This window comes from Primulina eburnea, chromosome 11, assembly GCF_022965805.1.
Source record: "Primulina eburnea isolate SZY01 chromosome 11, ASM2296580v1, whole genome shotgun sequence".
In the NCBI taxonomy this organism is placed as follows: domain Eukaryota; kingdom Viridiplantae; phylum Streptophyta; class Magnoliopsida; order Lamiales; family Gesneriaceae; genus Primulina; species Primulina eburnea.
The window spans coordinates 39,183,188-39,202,462 of NC_133111.1; the positions used below are offsets into that span (position 1 = coordinate 39,183,188).

Below are 19,275 nucleotides of genomic sequence, written 5' to 3' on the forward strand. Positions count from 1 at the left end.
GAAGTAAAGTCGTGCAGGGTAGGTGCATGTTCACTTGTCCTGATAAACTCACATAGAATAATGGAAAGTGGCAACTTAAAAGGAATCGGACTCATATTTTAATATGAACTAGAAGACATTTTTTTTCTACATTTGACGCTTATTTTAATGGGCCAGTCGGAAGATTCGTAAATCGTTTTAATTCTTCATTTACTATTATTAATTTACTTATATTCAACAATTCAAAGGTATCATGTATGTGTTTTTTGTTTAAATTTATAGAATATTTCGTGTTAATTACGATAAATTTCAAGTTGACCCAATAATAATGTCAGTAAAAATTTATCATATTTTGTCTTACTAACGTGTAAATAAGTAATATATGGATTTAATATTTGATTAATTATTTCATGTAAATTATAATCGAAATTTGTAGATTTCATATACATCTCTTCAAAATTAATCTAAATGATGTTTCGAACCTATGCATATCAAACAAATAATTAAAATCAACTAGTTTTCAAGTTTCAATAATTTCAGATGCTTATTAATTAAATGAAAACTGCTTATTAAGTAAATGAAAATATCTTTGATTTGCTTTTAAAAGCAAAAAATAAATAAAAAAAAAAATTAGCGTCATTTTCAAAATGATCAATGCGTGTTTTAATTCTTGACCACTTAATGTCTTACTCATAAAAGGTGGGGTTTTTTAAAAAAAAATCGTTTGAATTAAATAAAATATGTTGCAGATATTATTTTATATTTAGAGTCAAATCTTGGCACATCTATCTAGTTTAAGCGCCACATGCATTTTTTATTAAACATATGTGAATAATTTATTTAATTCAAATTCCAAAATGTAGGTACATTCACACTTTCCAACTTTATTATATGCAGTGGATAGTTAGAGAACGTGAATTGCATATAGTTGTGATATTATTTTTACGGGTTTTTTTTATAATTAATGTAAAAATAAAAAACAAATTCAAAAATAATTTAATTTTTATTTTGCAAACTATTTTAATTCGCACTTAAAAAGCGCAGACGACGAGCACGGTATATTATTATTATTATTTATTAATATTTTATTATTATTTTGTGATGGACAATCGTCCACGTAAGCTTATTATTATTATTATTATTATAATTTATTATTATTATTATAAATAATTAATTTAATTCGAATATATTATTATTATTATTATTATTTATTATAGTTTTTAATTATTAATTTAATTCGAATGAAAAATATAAAATATAAATTTTTAAAATATATGTTAATTATTAAATATTTTGTATTATTTGGTTGAGTGATTGAAAAATTACAGATATGAGCGGATTGAAAAAAAAACTTACATCAAATGAACATTTTAAACATATGAGAGGATTGAAAAAATATTTATTGTTTTGTTCTATTTTAAATTATTGTTTCATTTTAAAAATATGAGATGATTAAAAATATGAGAGATATGAGAAAATTGAAAAATATTTTTTATTTTTAAATTATTGTTCCAAGAAAACGTACATAAAATCAATGTAAATTAAAGTATTTTTATGTTGTGATTAATATTTTATTTTAATGTTGTGATTGAAATTCAATTAATATTAATAGCTTAAATAGAAAATAAACAATATACATTTATGAATAAAATGAAAATATTGTAATTCAATGTAATACATGCTAAAGTTAAACATCTTATTGGTGTATTGATGAAAACCTGTTATTTTTAATCTCCTTAATTTTTCTCCCTTCAATCCTCTCATATCTCTAATTTTTCAATCACCCAATCAAATAATACAACATATATTATAAATATTTATATATATATTTTTCATTCGAATTAAATTAATTAATTAATAATAATAATATATTTATAAATATACTTTCACGTCGTGTAAGTTTTTATGTTGCGATTGAAATTAAATCAGTAATAATAGTTTAAATAGAAAATAAACAATGTAAATTTAATAATAGAATGAAAATATTATAATACATCGTAAGTTTAATCGATACTATATGCTAAAGTTAAACCTCTTATTGGTGTATTGGTGAAAGACTACTATTTTTATTCTTCTTAATTTTCTCCATTCAATCATCTCGTATCTCTTTAATTTTCTTATTTCAATCCTCTTATATCTCTAATTTTTCAATCACCCAACTAAATAATACAAATATTTAATAATTAACATATATTATAAATATTTATATTTTATATTTTTCATTTGAATTAAATTAATAATTAAAAATTATAAATAATAATAATAATAATAATAATAATAATGATAATATATGATAATATATTCGAATTAAATTATTATTTAAAATAATAATAAAGAATAATAATAATAAGCTTACGTGGACAAATGTTCATCACAAAACAATAATGAATAATAATAATAATAATATATAGTGCTCGTCCACGTAAGCAAGCGTCCGTGCGAGCGTCCGCGATTACAGTAGTTTTGCAAAAAAAAAATTAAAATTTAATTTTTTTTTGATTTTTTTTTTGTTTTTACATTAATTATAAAAAAAAACCCTATTTTTACATATATTATAAATTTTTAGGTAAAATAAATATATATGTCTCATAAATTTGTCAACAACTGTTATTTTATACATATATCTAAAAAAATTAATTCAATCACAAATTTGACATATAAAAATCTATTACATTGACTCGTTTATACATAAAAGTTCGTTTAAAACGTGACAACAAAAAAAATCGTTTTGTTTTTTGCGGTGGTGTTCAGATTTTGATACATCCCACGGATCCACGAGGAAAGAAAGAACAATGTGGATGCTTGTGCTGGAGGAATCACTACATTCAGAGACAGCATGATCTTCCTTCTCCTAGAAATTTCAAAATCAATGTGGATGCCATTGCATGTGAAGTGAACAAATCAGAGTGATTGGAAGGGACCATCTCGGTCATATCTCATTTGCCTGTGCTGTGCTAAATGCTTCTCTGGGTGTTTGTCGGTTTATTTCATCTTATCCATGTGGGCATTGTCCTTATGATAAGATGGATGACCAAGATGATTTGTCCATGCATATATAGGACCCATTTTTTTTTTTTGAAATTGTATGTGTGGCAAGATTTTACCCGTTGAAATGAAGTGAAGATAGTGCCAACATAGGTAGGATCTCATCAACCGTGTTTGTCATCACCTCGTCTTGCTTAATTGATGACGATTAAGGAAGGAGTCTCACATGCTATTAACTTTGGATGGACATGTTGGATCGCGGCGTCGGATGCACTGCTCCACTATTTTCGATACCATTGCTGATTTTGTTAGCAAAAGTTGTGCTCGATTTCCAGCTTCCCAGAAAGCCGACTAACCAAGTTACTTATATTATAGCTTGTCGAAGTTTACTTAGAAATAAGTACTGTCTTTGAGTTCCAATTTTATTTATGCAAAAGGTAGTAAAACTCGACTGCAGAACTGCTAATGCAAGTTATGGTTGAATTAAAATATATATATCAAATGATTTTTCAAACCGAATACAACCTCAATTAGAATTCTGTCTAATAAATGCCATGTTATGGTACATGAAGGCAAATGTTGCTATCTCTTGATCTGTATCAATTTATCCTGTCAATAAATTACCAAAGACGACCACACAATCAATTCCTACAGAGCGATTTCTTGAAAGAAGTGGTTTTGGTACAAAATTGATTTAGAATTGGACAATTATTCCTCAGCAACCGTGGTTTCAGTGTCACCATTTTCACCAGTTACTTTGTCTTCCCTTTCTGTTTCCGGTCTTGCAGGACCAGGACCAGCTGACACCTTTACCATTGCCGGTCGTAGGAGTCTTTCGCCAAGTTCGAAACCCTTCCTGAATTCTTCAATGATAACATCTTCTTCATATTCCGAGGAATCCTCACGCATTATGGCTTCATGTAGCTTTGGCAAGAGGAGGTAGATGTTATTACATCAAAACAATATTATGAGTAGTTGTAGCAGGTTAGAGCAAGATCTGAACGCATGCTAAAGGGAGGAATTCAGAAACAATGCAGATGAGCAAATGATCCTGATTGTCCCGGCTAGATAATAAGCACAATGATAAATTAGAAATATTGGACAGGTAACCCCACCCCGCACACCCCAATGCAACAGAAGACCAATAAGGATCCACAAACACCACAAATTGCGGATCGTACTGGAAGAAAATAGAAGATATCTTGAATAAGATTTTGAGATGCCATACAACTTCTGCTCAGTAAACTCGCCGAGTTGGCTCTAATCAGTTGAGAATTAGATTGACTTAAAAAATCGTATCCAGCTCTTCAAATAACCTGAACAGACCTTATACAGCTTTTCAACGAGCTCGTCTATTACTTGACTGGATTTTGAGCCAACTTGGAGGTTTACCTCCATGGAGTCAATGGCAACATGGTAGTGGCAGTAAAAAACAAGGTAAGCTGAAGAGTTTAATTATCAATGTCACAAATTCAGAAATTCCCAAAGAGAGATTGCTGATTTCACATAAATGCATTATTAAACAACTAAGCATAATATAAACAAAACAATAGCAACTTAACGAATGAAAAAAAAGACGATAATAATAATAGGAACTTACCATGGGATCAAACGGTTTCCCCACTGTCTCCACAGGGACAACACCAAGAGATCCCATAATCTCAACAAACTGCTTATATATGCTCTGGTAACTGTTAACTATCTTCTCCTCCCCTTCAGTCTCAATCTTGATCTGGGCTTTAGCTCTCTCAAAATTATCCAAAACAGACAATAAACTTTCCATTACTTCTCCTTGAGCATTTTTCACCAACGAAAGCCGTTCTTTCTCTGTTCTCTTACGGAAATTATCAAAATCAGCACTTATTCTAAGGATTCGATCCTTCTCAGTTGATAATTCCTCAAATAAAGTTAGGACTTTTCTCTCGAGATCAATTTTCTCATCTTCAATAGATTTAAGGAAAGATTCTACCTCGGCAGCTTTTGATTCATCGTTATTTGCTAAAGCCTCTTTATACAAATTTAATGAAGCTATAACAACAGAACTAGGTTCCTCTACTGTATCATCGCCTTCATCAGAAGCATCATCGGCAATCGCACCATCTATATTCCCCTATCCATCAAATTACAAAGATTATGCACAGCAATGCACAGTTTCAAAGCTTTATCAGAATAACGACAGCTTGACCATATTGCACACACATTAACTACAGTAAAACCTTTTGGACATAGGGACTCCTCAGCTAACTATTAGAGAAGTAGATAAACATTCACTTGTATCTTTTTAAAGGTTAAATATGGATACCTAAGGTGTAAATATGAACACACATATTCCAACGAGGAAACAAAAGCAACAAAAATTTTGAAAAGTGTTCAATCATCAATGGATACCCAAATGTTGTAGTTCTAGGGCAACAAACATCAGAATTTTTTTTTAAAAAAAAGCAACCTCAAACTTTTTAAACCAATGGAACTGCATTTACGGTATATATTTGATCCCATTCCAAAACTGGAGGACTTCAAAATTATTTACTTAGCAATTTCACAATAACAAAATCTCTCTTCGGGCATGAAGAGTGCTGGACAACTTGTCAGCTTTAAGCAACTTAGTTCTACTTCATTTCCAGTAAACAGTGCGAAATGTCCATTTTACCAAGTCCTTATTCTTTCCGAGATATGACTAGCGAATAGCAACGAATGCCACCCATTTCAGTATCCACGTTAGTAGGTATGTTAACTGAAACATTCAAGTGTAGCATTAAAACCATTTTAACTCAAAAAAAAAAAAAAACCTGTGCACGACCGAACAAGTTCAAGCCTTCGTGATAACATCGCATAAAAAATCCTTCCTCATGATCATATATCCATGAACAATAAAATTCAGACAAAATTCAAAGCTCAATCAAACTCAGTTCACCATTATCCGCAGGTAATATTTGTAAACCAAATCTCATCGAGAGAATGACGACTCAACCAATTCAGAAGGGCAACAATTAGATACAGAACATATGGAAAATAAGTTCCTTCAGAAGCTACCTCAAATTCGAGTTCGGACTCCGATTCAGAACTTTTCACCGTGTCTTCAACTTGAGTCTCGGTCCGAACACCAACATTTTCTTCGTTTGCAGCAAAAGATGAGAATTTCTTACGCCTATCGTAGCCATAAGGAGGGATACGACAGCGTATCGGAGGAACCCTACTCGTTGAGAATGACACCCGGGAAAAATAGGAGGGCTTGAAGGAGGAACTGCCGGCGGTGGCGGCGGTGCTAAGACACGCCGCATGTGTACTGAAAGTAGGCGGCGTTTTGAAGACAGTGGATGCCATTAGAGGATAAAATGGTGGAATGATGAGGGTTTGGGGTGGAGTTTCGAGCGACAGTTGGATCAATGGAGCAATGGAAACAACAAGAAACTTCGAGGCTTCAGAATTCCCATCATTATTATTATTAAATATAAATTTACAATAAAAAATATTTTATATTTGTTTTTTTTTTTTTGCAAAATATTATATATTTGTTGAATTAATAATAAAAAAGACAATAACATTAAAAGTGAGTCTCATTTGAGACCGTCTCACGGATTTTTAATTTGTGAAACGGATCAATCCTACCCATATTCACAATATAAAGTAATACTCTTAGCATAAAAAGTAATACTTTTTCATTGCTGATCCAAATAAGAGATCTATATCACAAATATGACCCGTGAGACCGTCTCACACAAGTTTGTGCCTAACATTAAACTCGTCTCGTTTTCATTTTAATATAAAACTTCAGAGTTTGAGAATTCTCAATCAAATTCACATGTAATTAGATATTTCAAATAAAAATTTAAATATCTGTTGAATTAGTAGAAAAGACCAAGAGTTCAAACTCGTCTAGTTGTCATCTCTAATATAAACCTTCAGAGTTTCAAAATTCTCATTATTATTATTATTATTATTATCAAAGAGTAGGTCTCTTGTAGTACGGTCTCAAGAATCTTTATCTGTGAGACGGATCAACCTTACCGATATTTACAATAAAAAGTAATAATTTTCAGTATAAAAAGTAATATTTTTTCATGGATAACCCAAATAAAATATATGTCTTATAAAATACAACCCGTGAGACCGTCTTACACAAATTTTTGTCATTATTAAATATAAATTTATAAGTTCACATTTAATCCAATTCACATATAATTAGATATTTCAAATAAAAATATTAAATATTTGTTGAATTAGTAGAAAAGACAATAAATAATTGCTTACAATATTTTTAAATGTATATACTATGATTAAATAGTAATAATATACATAAAAAAAAAATTTTTTATACCTTGTCAAACAATTGCATGTGCTTCATTTAGTTTAAAATGTTTGGGGACATTATGCAAATAACAAAATTACAAGGGTTTGATGATAATTACGGTATGAAAACAATAATGCCAGAATAGAACCCGACCTTCCAAACCAACTCAAAATCCTCAAAGCGCATCGAACAATCCAAGTAAGTATCTCTGGCGTTAGCACTTTCTAACGGCAATAATTGTACAATGATTTAGCAGCATTAACAAAATTGAAGATCCCCCAAAGTGGAGAGAGAGGGGATGATTCGAAGTCCGTTCTCTCAATCCCATTCAAAAAATTGAACATATTTTGATAGTTCCTCTCTCTCCTTTAATTATTAGCTTTGGGGCTTCGAATCTTGTGGTTTTTCCCTCTCCTATTTTGTGTTGTATATATATGTATTGAAGTTTTCGAGGGAGAGGACTGTGGTTTGAATTCTTCGTTTCGAGTTGCGGATTGGAGGTTTCGAAAATGAGTACCAAGAGAGAAGAGGAAAAGAATGAAAAGATTATTAGGGGTCTGATGAAGCTCCCTCCGAATCGCCGATGCATTAATTGTAACAGCTTGGTAATTGTTTTTATTTTTTTTATTAATTGAGACCAGCTTCTGGTTCTCTTCGGTTCAATTTGTTGAATTTAATAATTTCTGTAAGTTATTTTTGTACAGGATTATTACTCGGGGTAAGGTGGTGAAGCCTCTGGTTGATTTTACAGAACAAAAAATGATATAATTTTAAGTTGTTTTGAAATTTTAAAATTTTAAAAAAAATCATTTATTTTCTTAATCGTATAATTTTTAAATTGGGGAGTTGAAGTGATTTCTGGTTAGCTGTAATGAAAATCTGGGATAATCAGATTTGCTTATTTATTTGTGCACTTGTGATCCAAATTTTAGAGTCAATTAGTGTTTAGGTTTGTATGTCAAGTTTATTTCTGGGTGCAGGGTCCTCAATATGTGTGCACAAACTTCTGGACGTTTGTTTGTACGACATGCAGTGGAATACAGTGAGTACCATCTTTTACAGAGCAATCAACTTTCTTTATAGCTCACTATCTTTTGATTTTCTGATTAAGTAGAGCACCGCATTGATTATATTTTCATTTCAAGTGAAATATTTACACTCTAACATTGACATGGTTTTTTCAGCATTCAAGCTGTTATTGATATGAAGGAATGGAAGTGTTCGAGATATATTTGCTCAAATTCGGCAATTTTCCCCTATCAAATTAATCTCTTTTGTGTCTCAAATCTATGCCCAAACAGATTCACATTTCTTTGCCTCGATATTCTGGTATAGATTAGGGGTATAGAGCGTGTGTAAGAAATATAGAAAGGTAATTGCTAACGAAAAGTTTCTAGACAGAAGTCAGTGATTTCGAGAACATGATTTTAGAAAATATGTTGAAGGCACCTAATTTTAAATGCTGATAATGGCATTAGTTGAGCACCAGGAAAAAAATTGTTAATAATTGTTACTCAATGTTTGATTCTACGTTTGCGAGCTATCCGTTTCAGGTTTTTAGAAAGCATGTGTCCAGTTATGTTATGTATCCTTTATGTAGAATTCATGGTATATTTTGGTCATTACCTCATAAATTTCATTAATTCAGAGCAAAATTCTTATTTTTGTCAATATTTGGTGATAGATTAAATTTTTGGTTGGAAAATTTATTTCAACATATTGAGTACAAAAAATGTCACTCTGTTTATGTTGCAGTCGTGAGTTTACTCATCGTGTCAAGTCTGTTTCAATGGCTAAGTTTACTTCTCAGGAAGTGGAGGCTCTTCAAAATGGTGGTAATCAGGTATAGACATTTTCCTGATTGTTTTTCACAGACTATTTTCTTATGTGATAACTCAAGATATCAATGATCCAGCGTGCAAGGGAATTGTTTCTGAAGGCATGGGATCCACAGAGGCAGAGACTTCCAGATAATAGGTTTTATTTTACCGTGTTTTATGATAAAAAGGACCTGGTGTAATTCAAATAACTGACATTTGATCATTTTTCTGTCTTGTAGCAATGTTGATAAAGTTCGTGAGTTTATAAAGAATGTTTATGTCCAAAAAAAGTATACTCTGGAAAAGCCATCTGATAGGCCTCCTAAAGATCCACAGGTAAATTTGTTGACTTGAAAATTATTCTTAAGAATTTTGAAGGAAGGCTTGTTTGCGAGGCTGCTAATTTTATTTTGGTCACAGTAAATTTCACTGACATTGAATGTAAACTCATGATGATAAGACCCGTCTTTTCCAGAGTTTAAGGAACCATGAAGATGACACAAGGCGTGCAAGTTCGTATCATTCATATTCCCAAAGTCCACCATATGATTTTCAATATGAAGAACGGCGTTATGGGAAACATGCACCTGCTCTCACTAGAAAGCCCGGGTCAGATCGAGGCCTTTATGAGGGAAAACTCTCTGGTTTCCTTAGTCCTAGTCGTTTTAGCGATCACACAAGTGACGATAGGTTTGCAAATGAAGGTTCTAATCCCAGAGCTTCTGACTTTTCTATTTCTAGTGGAGGTGATCCATTCAGATCAGATGCATCATTACCGAGATCTCAGCGAGAAATTGAGAGTCCAAGTGGTGAAATCTCAAGAGAAATCCCAAAGCATCATGCAGCTATACCTAAATTTGATGCTAGTAACAGAAATGCTGGAGGAATATCATTGCATCCACAGGTTGTCTTTCTACATTACAGTGTGATAACTGTAATTTAGAAGTATTGTATGTCTTGCTGCGTTGCTGTATTGTTGATTTTGGGATCTACTTTTGCAAATACATGTCTGTTATCCCATAAAAGGAGCAAAAGCTCAATATTTGTTTACATGAGGTGTGGAACACTTGCAATTTGCCAGTGTTTTATACTGTCAGATAATGGTATGTATCTGATATTTGAAGAATTTGACCCTTCAAACTTTATTGATGTAAATTGTAACATATCATGCCAGTGTCTTCCCTCACAATCTCCACCTCACTTGATTTTCCCTCTTTCCTCGTCACCATATAGAAACAATGATTTATCATAAATTGGACATCCTTCATGATCAACTCGGACGAACTCCCTTTTTTCATTTTATTGTCACCAAGCGATGTTGGAAAAAGATGTTGGAAAAAGACTTTCTCTAATCCATCTATCTCTTGAAGTGTGACATACTTTTAGGCTGACTAGTTACTCTATTTTAATTGTCATTACTCTATTACTTTATGGCCACGGTTTTGTTTTGCATTCTGTGGTTGCCACTGCCTTGCACGGCCTGATTGGACAATATTTTTTTATACAGAGGACAGTATCTTTGGGAAGCGTTGGATCATATGATATCAATTCCATGTCTTTCAAATCAGGCAATTCCACAGGCTCGCTGGAAGTTGCTTTCGAATCCGATAAAGTTGAAATATTCCATGATAATACTTCAATCTCCCCTCATCCATTGCAATCTTCCGTGTCTGGAAAATTCAACAATGTGGACCTGTTCGGTGCTCCCTTTGCACCGCAGATTGTTGCTTCTCCAAACCCAACTGTTAGTAACTCTCAAAAGCAAGAGTCGACATCAGCTAAATTTACAGATTTCTTTCAACGTTTTCCTGCTTCGGTTCCAATTGCGGATGAGCCGAAACCATCGCAAGCCCTTCAACCATCAGCAGGAAACTTGTTTGCTGTGCCACCTGAGCAACAATCAGCTCCATCTTTCAATTCAAAGACTTCTGATGTGGTAATGCCAAATAATGCAGGATGGGCGACATTTGATAGACCTCAGAACATACTGCCTATGAGTACAGGAAATTCTACCGCTGCTGCATTGCCACCTTCTGATGGAACACTTCGAGAAAGCCTCAACCCTTTTTCACTTGTTCAGAATTCTTCCGTTCAAGAATTTGTCAGTCATGAACCATTGGTAGCGGGACCTACTTTTTGGTCAGAAGGTGCTGAAGGAAACCCAAATATAACACATGTAAGCACTGTCCTATTTTGTCTAGCATTGAGGACTTTATGTAAGTTGTGGCAAGGTTAGGCATATATGAAACTACCTCAGGCTGATTATAATTTTAAAAATTTATCTGGGCTGAATCTCGCTACATTGCAGCTATGGAATGCATTTGAAGATCCTGCCGAACTTCTGCCATTCCACAGCATGGCAAAAAGTGGCGAACATGCTGCAGGCCATCATGCTTTGGACATTGATAAACCCCTTGGCTTTGGTGTATATGAGGTTGTTAACACCCCTTGTGAATTTGATGGTTGTGTATTTTGAACTTACTTGAAGATTTCTATAATTGCAGGCTTTGAATAATAATGGTGGAAATGTTGGGACTTCTGATGGCAGCGAACCTCCATCCTCTAGCTTATCATTACACCTTAATAATATGGTATTGCATGATTCCTGCATGGCTCCTGCAGTGGTTTTGCTCCTTTCACTTTGCTTGAGCTTAATGATGTTTTATAACCATTCTTGATCCTCATTTATATATTGAATTCTTGTGATATAATTTATTTTGTTGTTAGGCTGGAGTGCATCCACTTGCAACTGATATGAAGCCTACCAATCCATTTGATCTTCCATATGATTCTGAAATTGAATCTGGCAGTACGGTATGTCTGGCCATGTCATGCTCTATAGATTTGATTCAGTAGGTTGGGTCACTATGGATGCCTCGGTTGTTTGATTTATGATTGTGGTCTTTTCACACAATTATACTCGATGTCATTCTAAACAGAAACAAGAGATAATTATGTCTGTTATTTTATGTGATGCATTAAATTGGAAGTGCATGGAAAGGCCTGAATGTTTGCAAATTGAGCTTCTGTTGTGTTTATATGTACCCATGATATATTGGTAATATAGCATTATTTACTTGATTTCTAGATATTTTTCTTTGGTGTGATTTTTTTCCCTAATTGGCTACATTGGATGGGTGGGTTTTGTAGCTCATAACATCCTTATTCTTTTTGCATTTTTTCCTATCTAGTTGGAAGCATCCCTAAGAAATCTGCATACCTAACTTTGTGTTCCAAGTGACTTGTTTTACTGAGTTAAATAACTAGTAGCCATGTATTTCATTGCCTTTAAGACTAGGGGTGTATATTAATTGAATCGAGCCGAATGTGAATAAAACTTTAAAGCTTGGATTTAGTTCCAGTTCGAGCTTGGTTCAAAATATCTTAGCAAATTATTTGAACTATTATATGAAAATAATGTCTCGAAAGATTCGAAATATATTTTTATTATATTATTGGATAATTTTAATAGAAATTTTAAGATAGCGGACAACTTGGGAACTATTAAATAAAATAATTTAAATTTGAATGCAGCTTGAAAAAAATTCAAACATGTTCGAGTTCGACTCGAATTTCATCATTTTGAATACAAATTGAAATTTTTTCAATTCAGCTCAAAGAACTCGCGAGCCAATTTGATTTGTTTTACAAGTCTACATGATATCAATCCGTTATTTCAGGCGTGCGAATAGTCGTTATAAAATAATTTGAGCTTGAATTCAGCTCGAAAAAAGTTGAACGTGCTCGAGTTAAGCTCGAATTTGATAATTTCGAATGCGAATTAAATACTTTTCGACCCAGATCAAAAATCCGTTAGCCAATTCGATTTGTTTATTTTGCATGCCGACGAGATTTTTAATTCTCTAATGAAATCAGTCCATCATTACGGTCTTGCAGATTCAGTTGTGTTTTCGATCAGTTTGTCATTTGTACAGTTGTTAATGTATTGTCGTAGTAAAACAATAACAAGAATTGCAAGTAAAATTGCCACGAACTCGAAGAAATGCAACATTTCCTTTTCTTTTTCTCATTTCTGCCTAATCTTCTGATGCCTTCATATATTTTTTCTTGCCAAATATTTGGGCTGGGTGTATTCCAGTTACATGATGTTGTATACTTGGTTGCAGTTTTGGGGAATGGGCTGTTTGCAGGCTGCATTGCCAAATGACCCGATGCCAACCTCCTATGTTGGTGGTGTGAGTCCGTCCTGGCTTCCCCAAAATTCAGGTGCATCCTATGTCCTTGGTGGAGTTACATTTGATTCGCCAAGTGGTAATACATTTTTGTTTGATTGCTATCTATTTCATTGTCCTGGTGTATCTCACCTGACTATATTTTATTCCACTTCTTGCAGGGTCTTTGGGATTTATGGCAGGTCAAACGCCAAGCACTCAAATACCGTAAGTTTTATTTACTTTTTTCCTTTGCTTTATTTTTCACGACTAATTTCTTTTTGGTGTGTAATGTTCAGTTTTATATTCTGGTTGTCGTAGGTTCGTATACAAATTTGTCAGGATGCATTGTAATGTCTCAATAGCTGTAATTATATTTAAATCTTAGTCTGCTAAATTTTTACCTATTCAGAATAATCGAATCCAATATCTTGTTTGAGGAGAACCAAGCATCTGGCCCCACTCCTACCCGCAGGCGTCAGTAGTACTAGTTAATATTTAGTAAGAAAACAAGATTGTGTTGGGTGATTTAATCTGTAAAAGTTGTGAAGTTAGGCAACAGATGTGCATTTGTCACCCATCCGCAATTGTTTCAGCACTTAACTCAGAATAATGATGGCTGGGCTTTCTTTTTTTATTTCCCTCGTTTACTTTGTCAGCTTTATTTGATCAATGAATAAACTCGGTGTTTCTTTTTTGATTGGGGTAACCCATATGTTTAATATGTATTGATGAGATTATAAAAGAAATTTTTAATTGGCGACGAAGTGAAGTTTACTTGTCTGAATCAAAAATGTAAAATGAGCTAGAAATCAGTTGACTTTATGAATGTGGTACCCAGTGTTATGGAGTGTGGAGTGAATGTTGTGGCAGTTTATACCACAAAGTCATTTACGATTTTGGTTGCTATTCTTGTAGGACTGTCCCCGCTCAAGGCCCTGTAGCATCTATCGGAGGCAACCCTTTTGCATAGCACACAACTTCGTATTTCATTTGATATAGCTCTATCGTATCTTTTTTAGCCATTAGGCCATTTGTTCTTTCCCGTAGATTGCCAAACTTCCATTGTTCTCTATTTTTATTTTTGTATTCGTTGATAAATAACATAAAGCTACGCAATGCCGTGCCTCGTTTTTGCCTGTGCGATAGACATCTGTGCTGGCCTTGGGAATCTTACTATAAATGGAGATGCCGCTGAAAGAGGGTTTGGGTTTTATATTATTTGTGTCCAAACTAGTTAATCATGTACTTTCGTGTGGTGGATGATAATGAATACATGTATTTGTGGTTTGGCCTCTCGTTCTTAATTTACAAAATATTTATCCTCAAATTGTTCCATTTTGATGGTGTTTGTGAAACTAAAATCTTGATTTTGTTTGGATGACAGTGAGAAGATCACTGACTATACTACCATAAAAACTAGTGTTACTATTGAATCAACCGAACATGAAGTAGATTGCCACTAAGCCTGAAGTACATGTAACCTTGTGGTAAATTTATTTAGAGAATCCTATGGCAATATATGCCACTAAGGCCCTTTGAAACGAGTAAAGTGGTTTCAATTTAGTATGAATCTTAAGAATATCTTTATGACTACTTGCTGAAACAATGCAGCAACAAAAACGGCAGTCTTCTCATTCGTCAAGATTGAGGTTAAATGGAGATCTAATATTATGAATTTGATTTAAAAAATGATATTTGTACTAAAAAAATAATACTTTGAAAATAAAAATCATATTTATAATGATTCAAATACTTTTCATTTAAATATGTATATATTACATTACACGATATTTTTCATAACATAACTAAAAAAAAATTTGTGTAAAGAAAAATATCACTTTAGACATAAAAATAATGAGTGGGTCTCATGTGAGATCGTCTCACGGATCTTAATATGTAAGACGGGTCAACCCTGCCCATATTCACAATAAAAAGTAATACTCTTAGCATAAAAAATAATATTTTTTCATGGATAACCAAAATAAGAGATCCGTCTCAAACATACGACCCGTGAGACCGTCTCACACAAGTTTTTGCCAAAAATAATACCCTATGTGGCAGATATGAGATTTGTCTCACAAAATTGACATTGAGATAGTCTCATGTGAATTTTTGTGTTTTTCTATTCAATTTTGAAAAATGAATTTCATATTGTATCACTCTAATCAACTACCATGTAGGACCGATCACTTGCCGTTTTACAAAAAGCTATATCTAGTAGTAATGGTGCAACTCAAATCTTTTAAACCGCACAGCAGCTTAAGCACCACGGTTCGATCGCTCTACCAAGCAGAGACAATTATTACACCCAACATTCTCGCTCCCAATAATTGCACTCCTTGCAATCAATCGGAATCGAACCCGTGACCTTGGCTCCGATACCAATTGTAGGACCGAGCGGTTGCCGCTTTACAAAAATCTATAGCTAGTAGTAATGGTGCAACTCAAATCTTTTAAACTGCAGCTCAAGCACCACGGTTCGATCGCTCTACCAAGCAGGGACAATTATTGCACCCAACATACCATATATTCCTGAACTTTATTCTTTTATCAATTTTATTTGTAGGAGATGATTACATCCATAGTATTATGAATTCTAACAATAATTCATATTTGATTGTACTAATTGTAGGACCGAACGCTTGCCGCTTTACCAAAAGCTATAACTAGTAGTAATAGTACAACTCAAATCTTTTAAACCGCACAGCAGCTCATGCACCATGGTTCGATCACTCTACCAAACTGGGATAATTATTGCACCCAACATACCATATATTCCTGAACTTTATTCTTTTATCAATTTTATATTTTTATTTGTAGGAGATGCTTACATCAATAATATTATGAATTCTAACAATAATGCATATTTGATTGTACATAATTTATATTTAGTGTTATATACTAATCGTTTTGAATTCTTATCGGTCATCAATATATGATATAATATCATAAAATCTTGGGCGTCAATTGTTAAAATTCATGAATAAACACCATTTAATCGCACGTAACAAAAAATAGTTACAATTAGATGTTGTAATTGTTAGAGTAAGCATCCAACGAGGTAATTTGTGACTTGCTTTATTGAATTTTAAGTTAAATAATTTTATTTTAATATTATTTTACGGTTTTATCCAGTTATGACATTTACTTTATTTGTATACTCATGCAAGCAGCATAGATAAAATCCTTGAATATAATATATGTACCATGAGGTTTGTTTCACAATGTAAGATTATGGAACTCATTAGGAGGTGTACCATATATTCTAATCAATGGTTTCTAGTCGATTCAGCAGCCTAAAATAAAATAAAGTTCCCTTGAGTTTGAAACTAATATTTGTGTTGTAAACTTTATGTTTCATTGGTAAAGGTATGAAGATGTCTATTCATACAGATGAGTGATCAATTAATGATGTACTAAACAACCCTTCATAGGACTGTCCAAGTAGTTAACACTTATCGAGTGGAATAGTTCGTGATTATGGTTGTACATCGTTAATTATTTGACTTGAGACAATGTGAATGCTCTACGTACTAGTATACACTTTGATCCGTTCAGCGACTTCATTGAGGTTCATTAGATGACGAGATTGAGTATAGTTTCGAAATATGTACGAGTCAATGCATTGTAGCCTGTGATTCACCACTCGCCTAGAGGTGAATATATCATATATGATCTAATGAATTAATAATATAATGAATTTCTTGACAGAATAAGACATGTACATTTTGTAATGTGTTTCCTCGGATGCACATATCATGTAACTGTTATTATTCGAATATATATTACATCGTTATCGAATTCATTTGCAATTCTCGATATACCAATTACTGCAGGTTCGATCGGAATATATGAGTTGAAAGGACCGTACTGAATGATAACCTTAACTTAAGGTTCTTGCAGGATATATTAGTTATGCCTAGGAGATCATGGAACAATATTACTAGGCGCTCTTACTATGATCCGATAGGTACAATCATACTTGAGTTGTGACATCCTTGATCAAGGGGTTGATGAAAAAAAATGAGACTAATTAAAGTAAGCCAAAATAAGAATAAATTTTGTTCTGAATCACGTAAAGTTGTAAACCTGCGGCTAGCTGTATCTCTGAACCATTTGAAGTCATACAAGTATTAGCCTCTGTGTTCTCGTTGAGATAGTCAATTTCAAATAGTTGAATTTGACGACTTTATTTTGATGGAGATCAAACGGATTTATTATAAATATGTTTATAAGTTGATTCCATGTAATAGAAGATGTGAAAGTTAGCTTAATAGCTAATTAAGTGAAGATAGTGGAACGGTTTGTTTTAGTGAAAGAGTTCACAAAATTGATAGCTGCCAAAAATAGATAGATGATAACGCATTATAAATAGTTGATTTGGATGTTATTTTCAAGAAAAATACATACATAAGAAATTTTAAATAATGAAATTACATTATCTGATTCAAGCAGGATTCATGATTGGATCATGAATTAAGATTTATAAATATTTCATTAAAAGTTGAAAAAATGCAACTTTTATGCATAAATTTTTATCCTTCCTCATCTTCTTCTCACAAAAAAAAATCGGCCGCCCCTATATTTTGGAGAAAATATTTTCAGTCACTTCGTTCCACCGCCCGACATTTTCGTCGGATTTCTGAAATTCCGGTGATCTAATCTCAACGTAAATTCGTGTAGAGAAATATAAGAATGACTATCTCAGCTTAAAATTCAGAATAGTTTGGTGCAAATGTAAATATTCTAAACGTCTTATAAATGTTTTTAAATCATATGATGCTCAAAAATATTTTGAACGACAAAAAAAATTAAAATTCTCAATGCATCTTGAGTGTCAGAAAACGATACAACAACACTAATGTTATGAAATAGAGACAAAATCACAAACATTGTATATGTGTGTATATATTATACAACCATATACAATGTTGTATATAATCTATCGACATCCATAAATTCATCGCTACTACACTTGTTTATAAGCCAATCAAGAACTCCTAACATATACTTGTGGTAATCATGCGTTAAGTGATTAATTCACTCTAAAAAGAAGCAATCAATTATCAAGAAAGAATTCCGAACCGAATCGAATCGAATAATTAATATAGGCGTTAGTACTGTGTGTCGGGTGCAACCAGGGGACGTAGAAAATTCACTTCCCATAGGAAAATTAATTTTTAGAATTAAAAAATTATATCCTATGCATATATATTCTAACAAAAAGGTGATTATTAAAATAAAATTAATTTAATACAACATAAAATAAAAAATTAATGGATATGGTTTTAAAATAAATTATCTAAAATAAGGGAGGAATAAAACGGAATACCAATTTTTTTTGTTTTCATCGTATTTTACAGAAATCAAGTTTAAAAAAATGATTAGAAAACAATAATTTAATAATTGTGAACCGATATTTTAATAAAACAAATTTCAATAATAAGTAAACTGTGTTAATTTTTTTTCAAAAAATTAAACGTAAAAATATTAAAAGCTAAGAGGGAATAAAAATGGTTCCATGGTGGAGAAAAGGGATTCGAAAATTAGAGAAAAAATGGAAGTAGGAGAGTTGGAGTAAACTAATTTTGGATTTATATTTTAATTTTTTTATGATTTTATTTCTTATTTTTATTTAATTTGTGGACCTATAAAGGTAATTTTAAGTCGTGAATTAAGTACTCAATCCATAAGGTATTTAGACATTGGGCTTCGGAAAATCCACAAAACATTTAAAGTAAGTATCTTGTGAGACGATTTTACGAATTTTTATTTATGAGACGAGTTAATCCTACCGATATTCACAATAAAAAGTAATACTATTAGCATAAAAAGTAATATTTTTCATGGATGACTCAAATAAGAGATCTGTCTCACAAAATATGACTCGTGAAATCATCTCACACAAGTTTTTGTCAAACATTTATTGCATCAAGAAGACAGAATCAACTCAATAAAAACTCGAAAACACTCCAAAATGTATTATTTACAACACGCAACGCGTGTGTCCAAATATTAGTATTAT

General features: G+C 32.4%; 2 protein-coding genes across 8 annotated transcripts; one reads left to right on the plus strand and one right to left on the minus strand.

Moving 5' to 3' along the window:
- Positions 1–3,469: 3,469 nt before the first annotated feature.
- Positions 3,470–6,389, minus strand: LOC140805932 (uncharacterized). Its single transcript, XM_073162301.1, has 3 exons — positions 5,998–6,389; positions 4,565–5,074; positions 3,470–3,888 (listed from the first exon to the last, which is right to left on the minus strand). Exons 1-3 carry the CDS (start codon positions 6,286–6,288, stop codon positions 3,673–3,675), a joined length of 1,017 nt encoding a protein of 338 aa, XP_073018402.1. The 5' UTR covers positions 6,289–6,389; the 3' UTR covers positions 3,470–3,672.
- A 1,115-nt stretch (positions 6,390–7,504) lies between these two features.
- Positions 7,505–14,537, plus strand: LOC140805933 (probable ADP-ribosylation factor GTPase-activating protein AGD14). Of its 7 annotated transcripts, none has more exons than XM_073162302.1 (13): positions 7,505–7,860; positions 8,236–8,297; positions 9,011–9,098; positions 9,171–9,232; positions 9,315–9,411; positions 9,551–9,979; positions 10,583–11,251; positions 11,384–11,512; positions 11,580–11,699; positions 11,803–11,889; positions 13,203–13,347; positions 13,430–13,475; positions 14,166–14,537. In XM_073162302.1, exons 1-13 carry the CDS (start codon positions 7,765–7,767, stop codon positions 14,218–14,220), a joined length of 2,085 nt encoding a protein of 694 aa, XP_073018403.1. In that variant the 5' UTR covers positions 7,505–7,764; the 3' UTR covers positions 14,221–14,537. The 7 variants fall into 7 exon arrangements, with proteins under 7 accessions (XP_073018403.1, XP_073018407.1, XP_073018408.1 ...); XM_073162306.1 differs by having other exon boundaries at positions 13,203–13,302; XM_073162307.1 differs by having other exon boundaries at positions 11,580–11,666; positions 13,203–13,302.
- Positions 14,538–19,275: the final 4,738 nt, after the last annotated feature.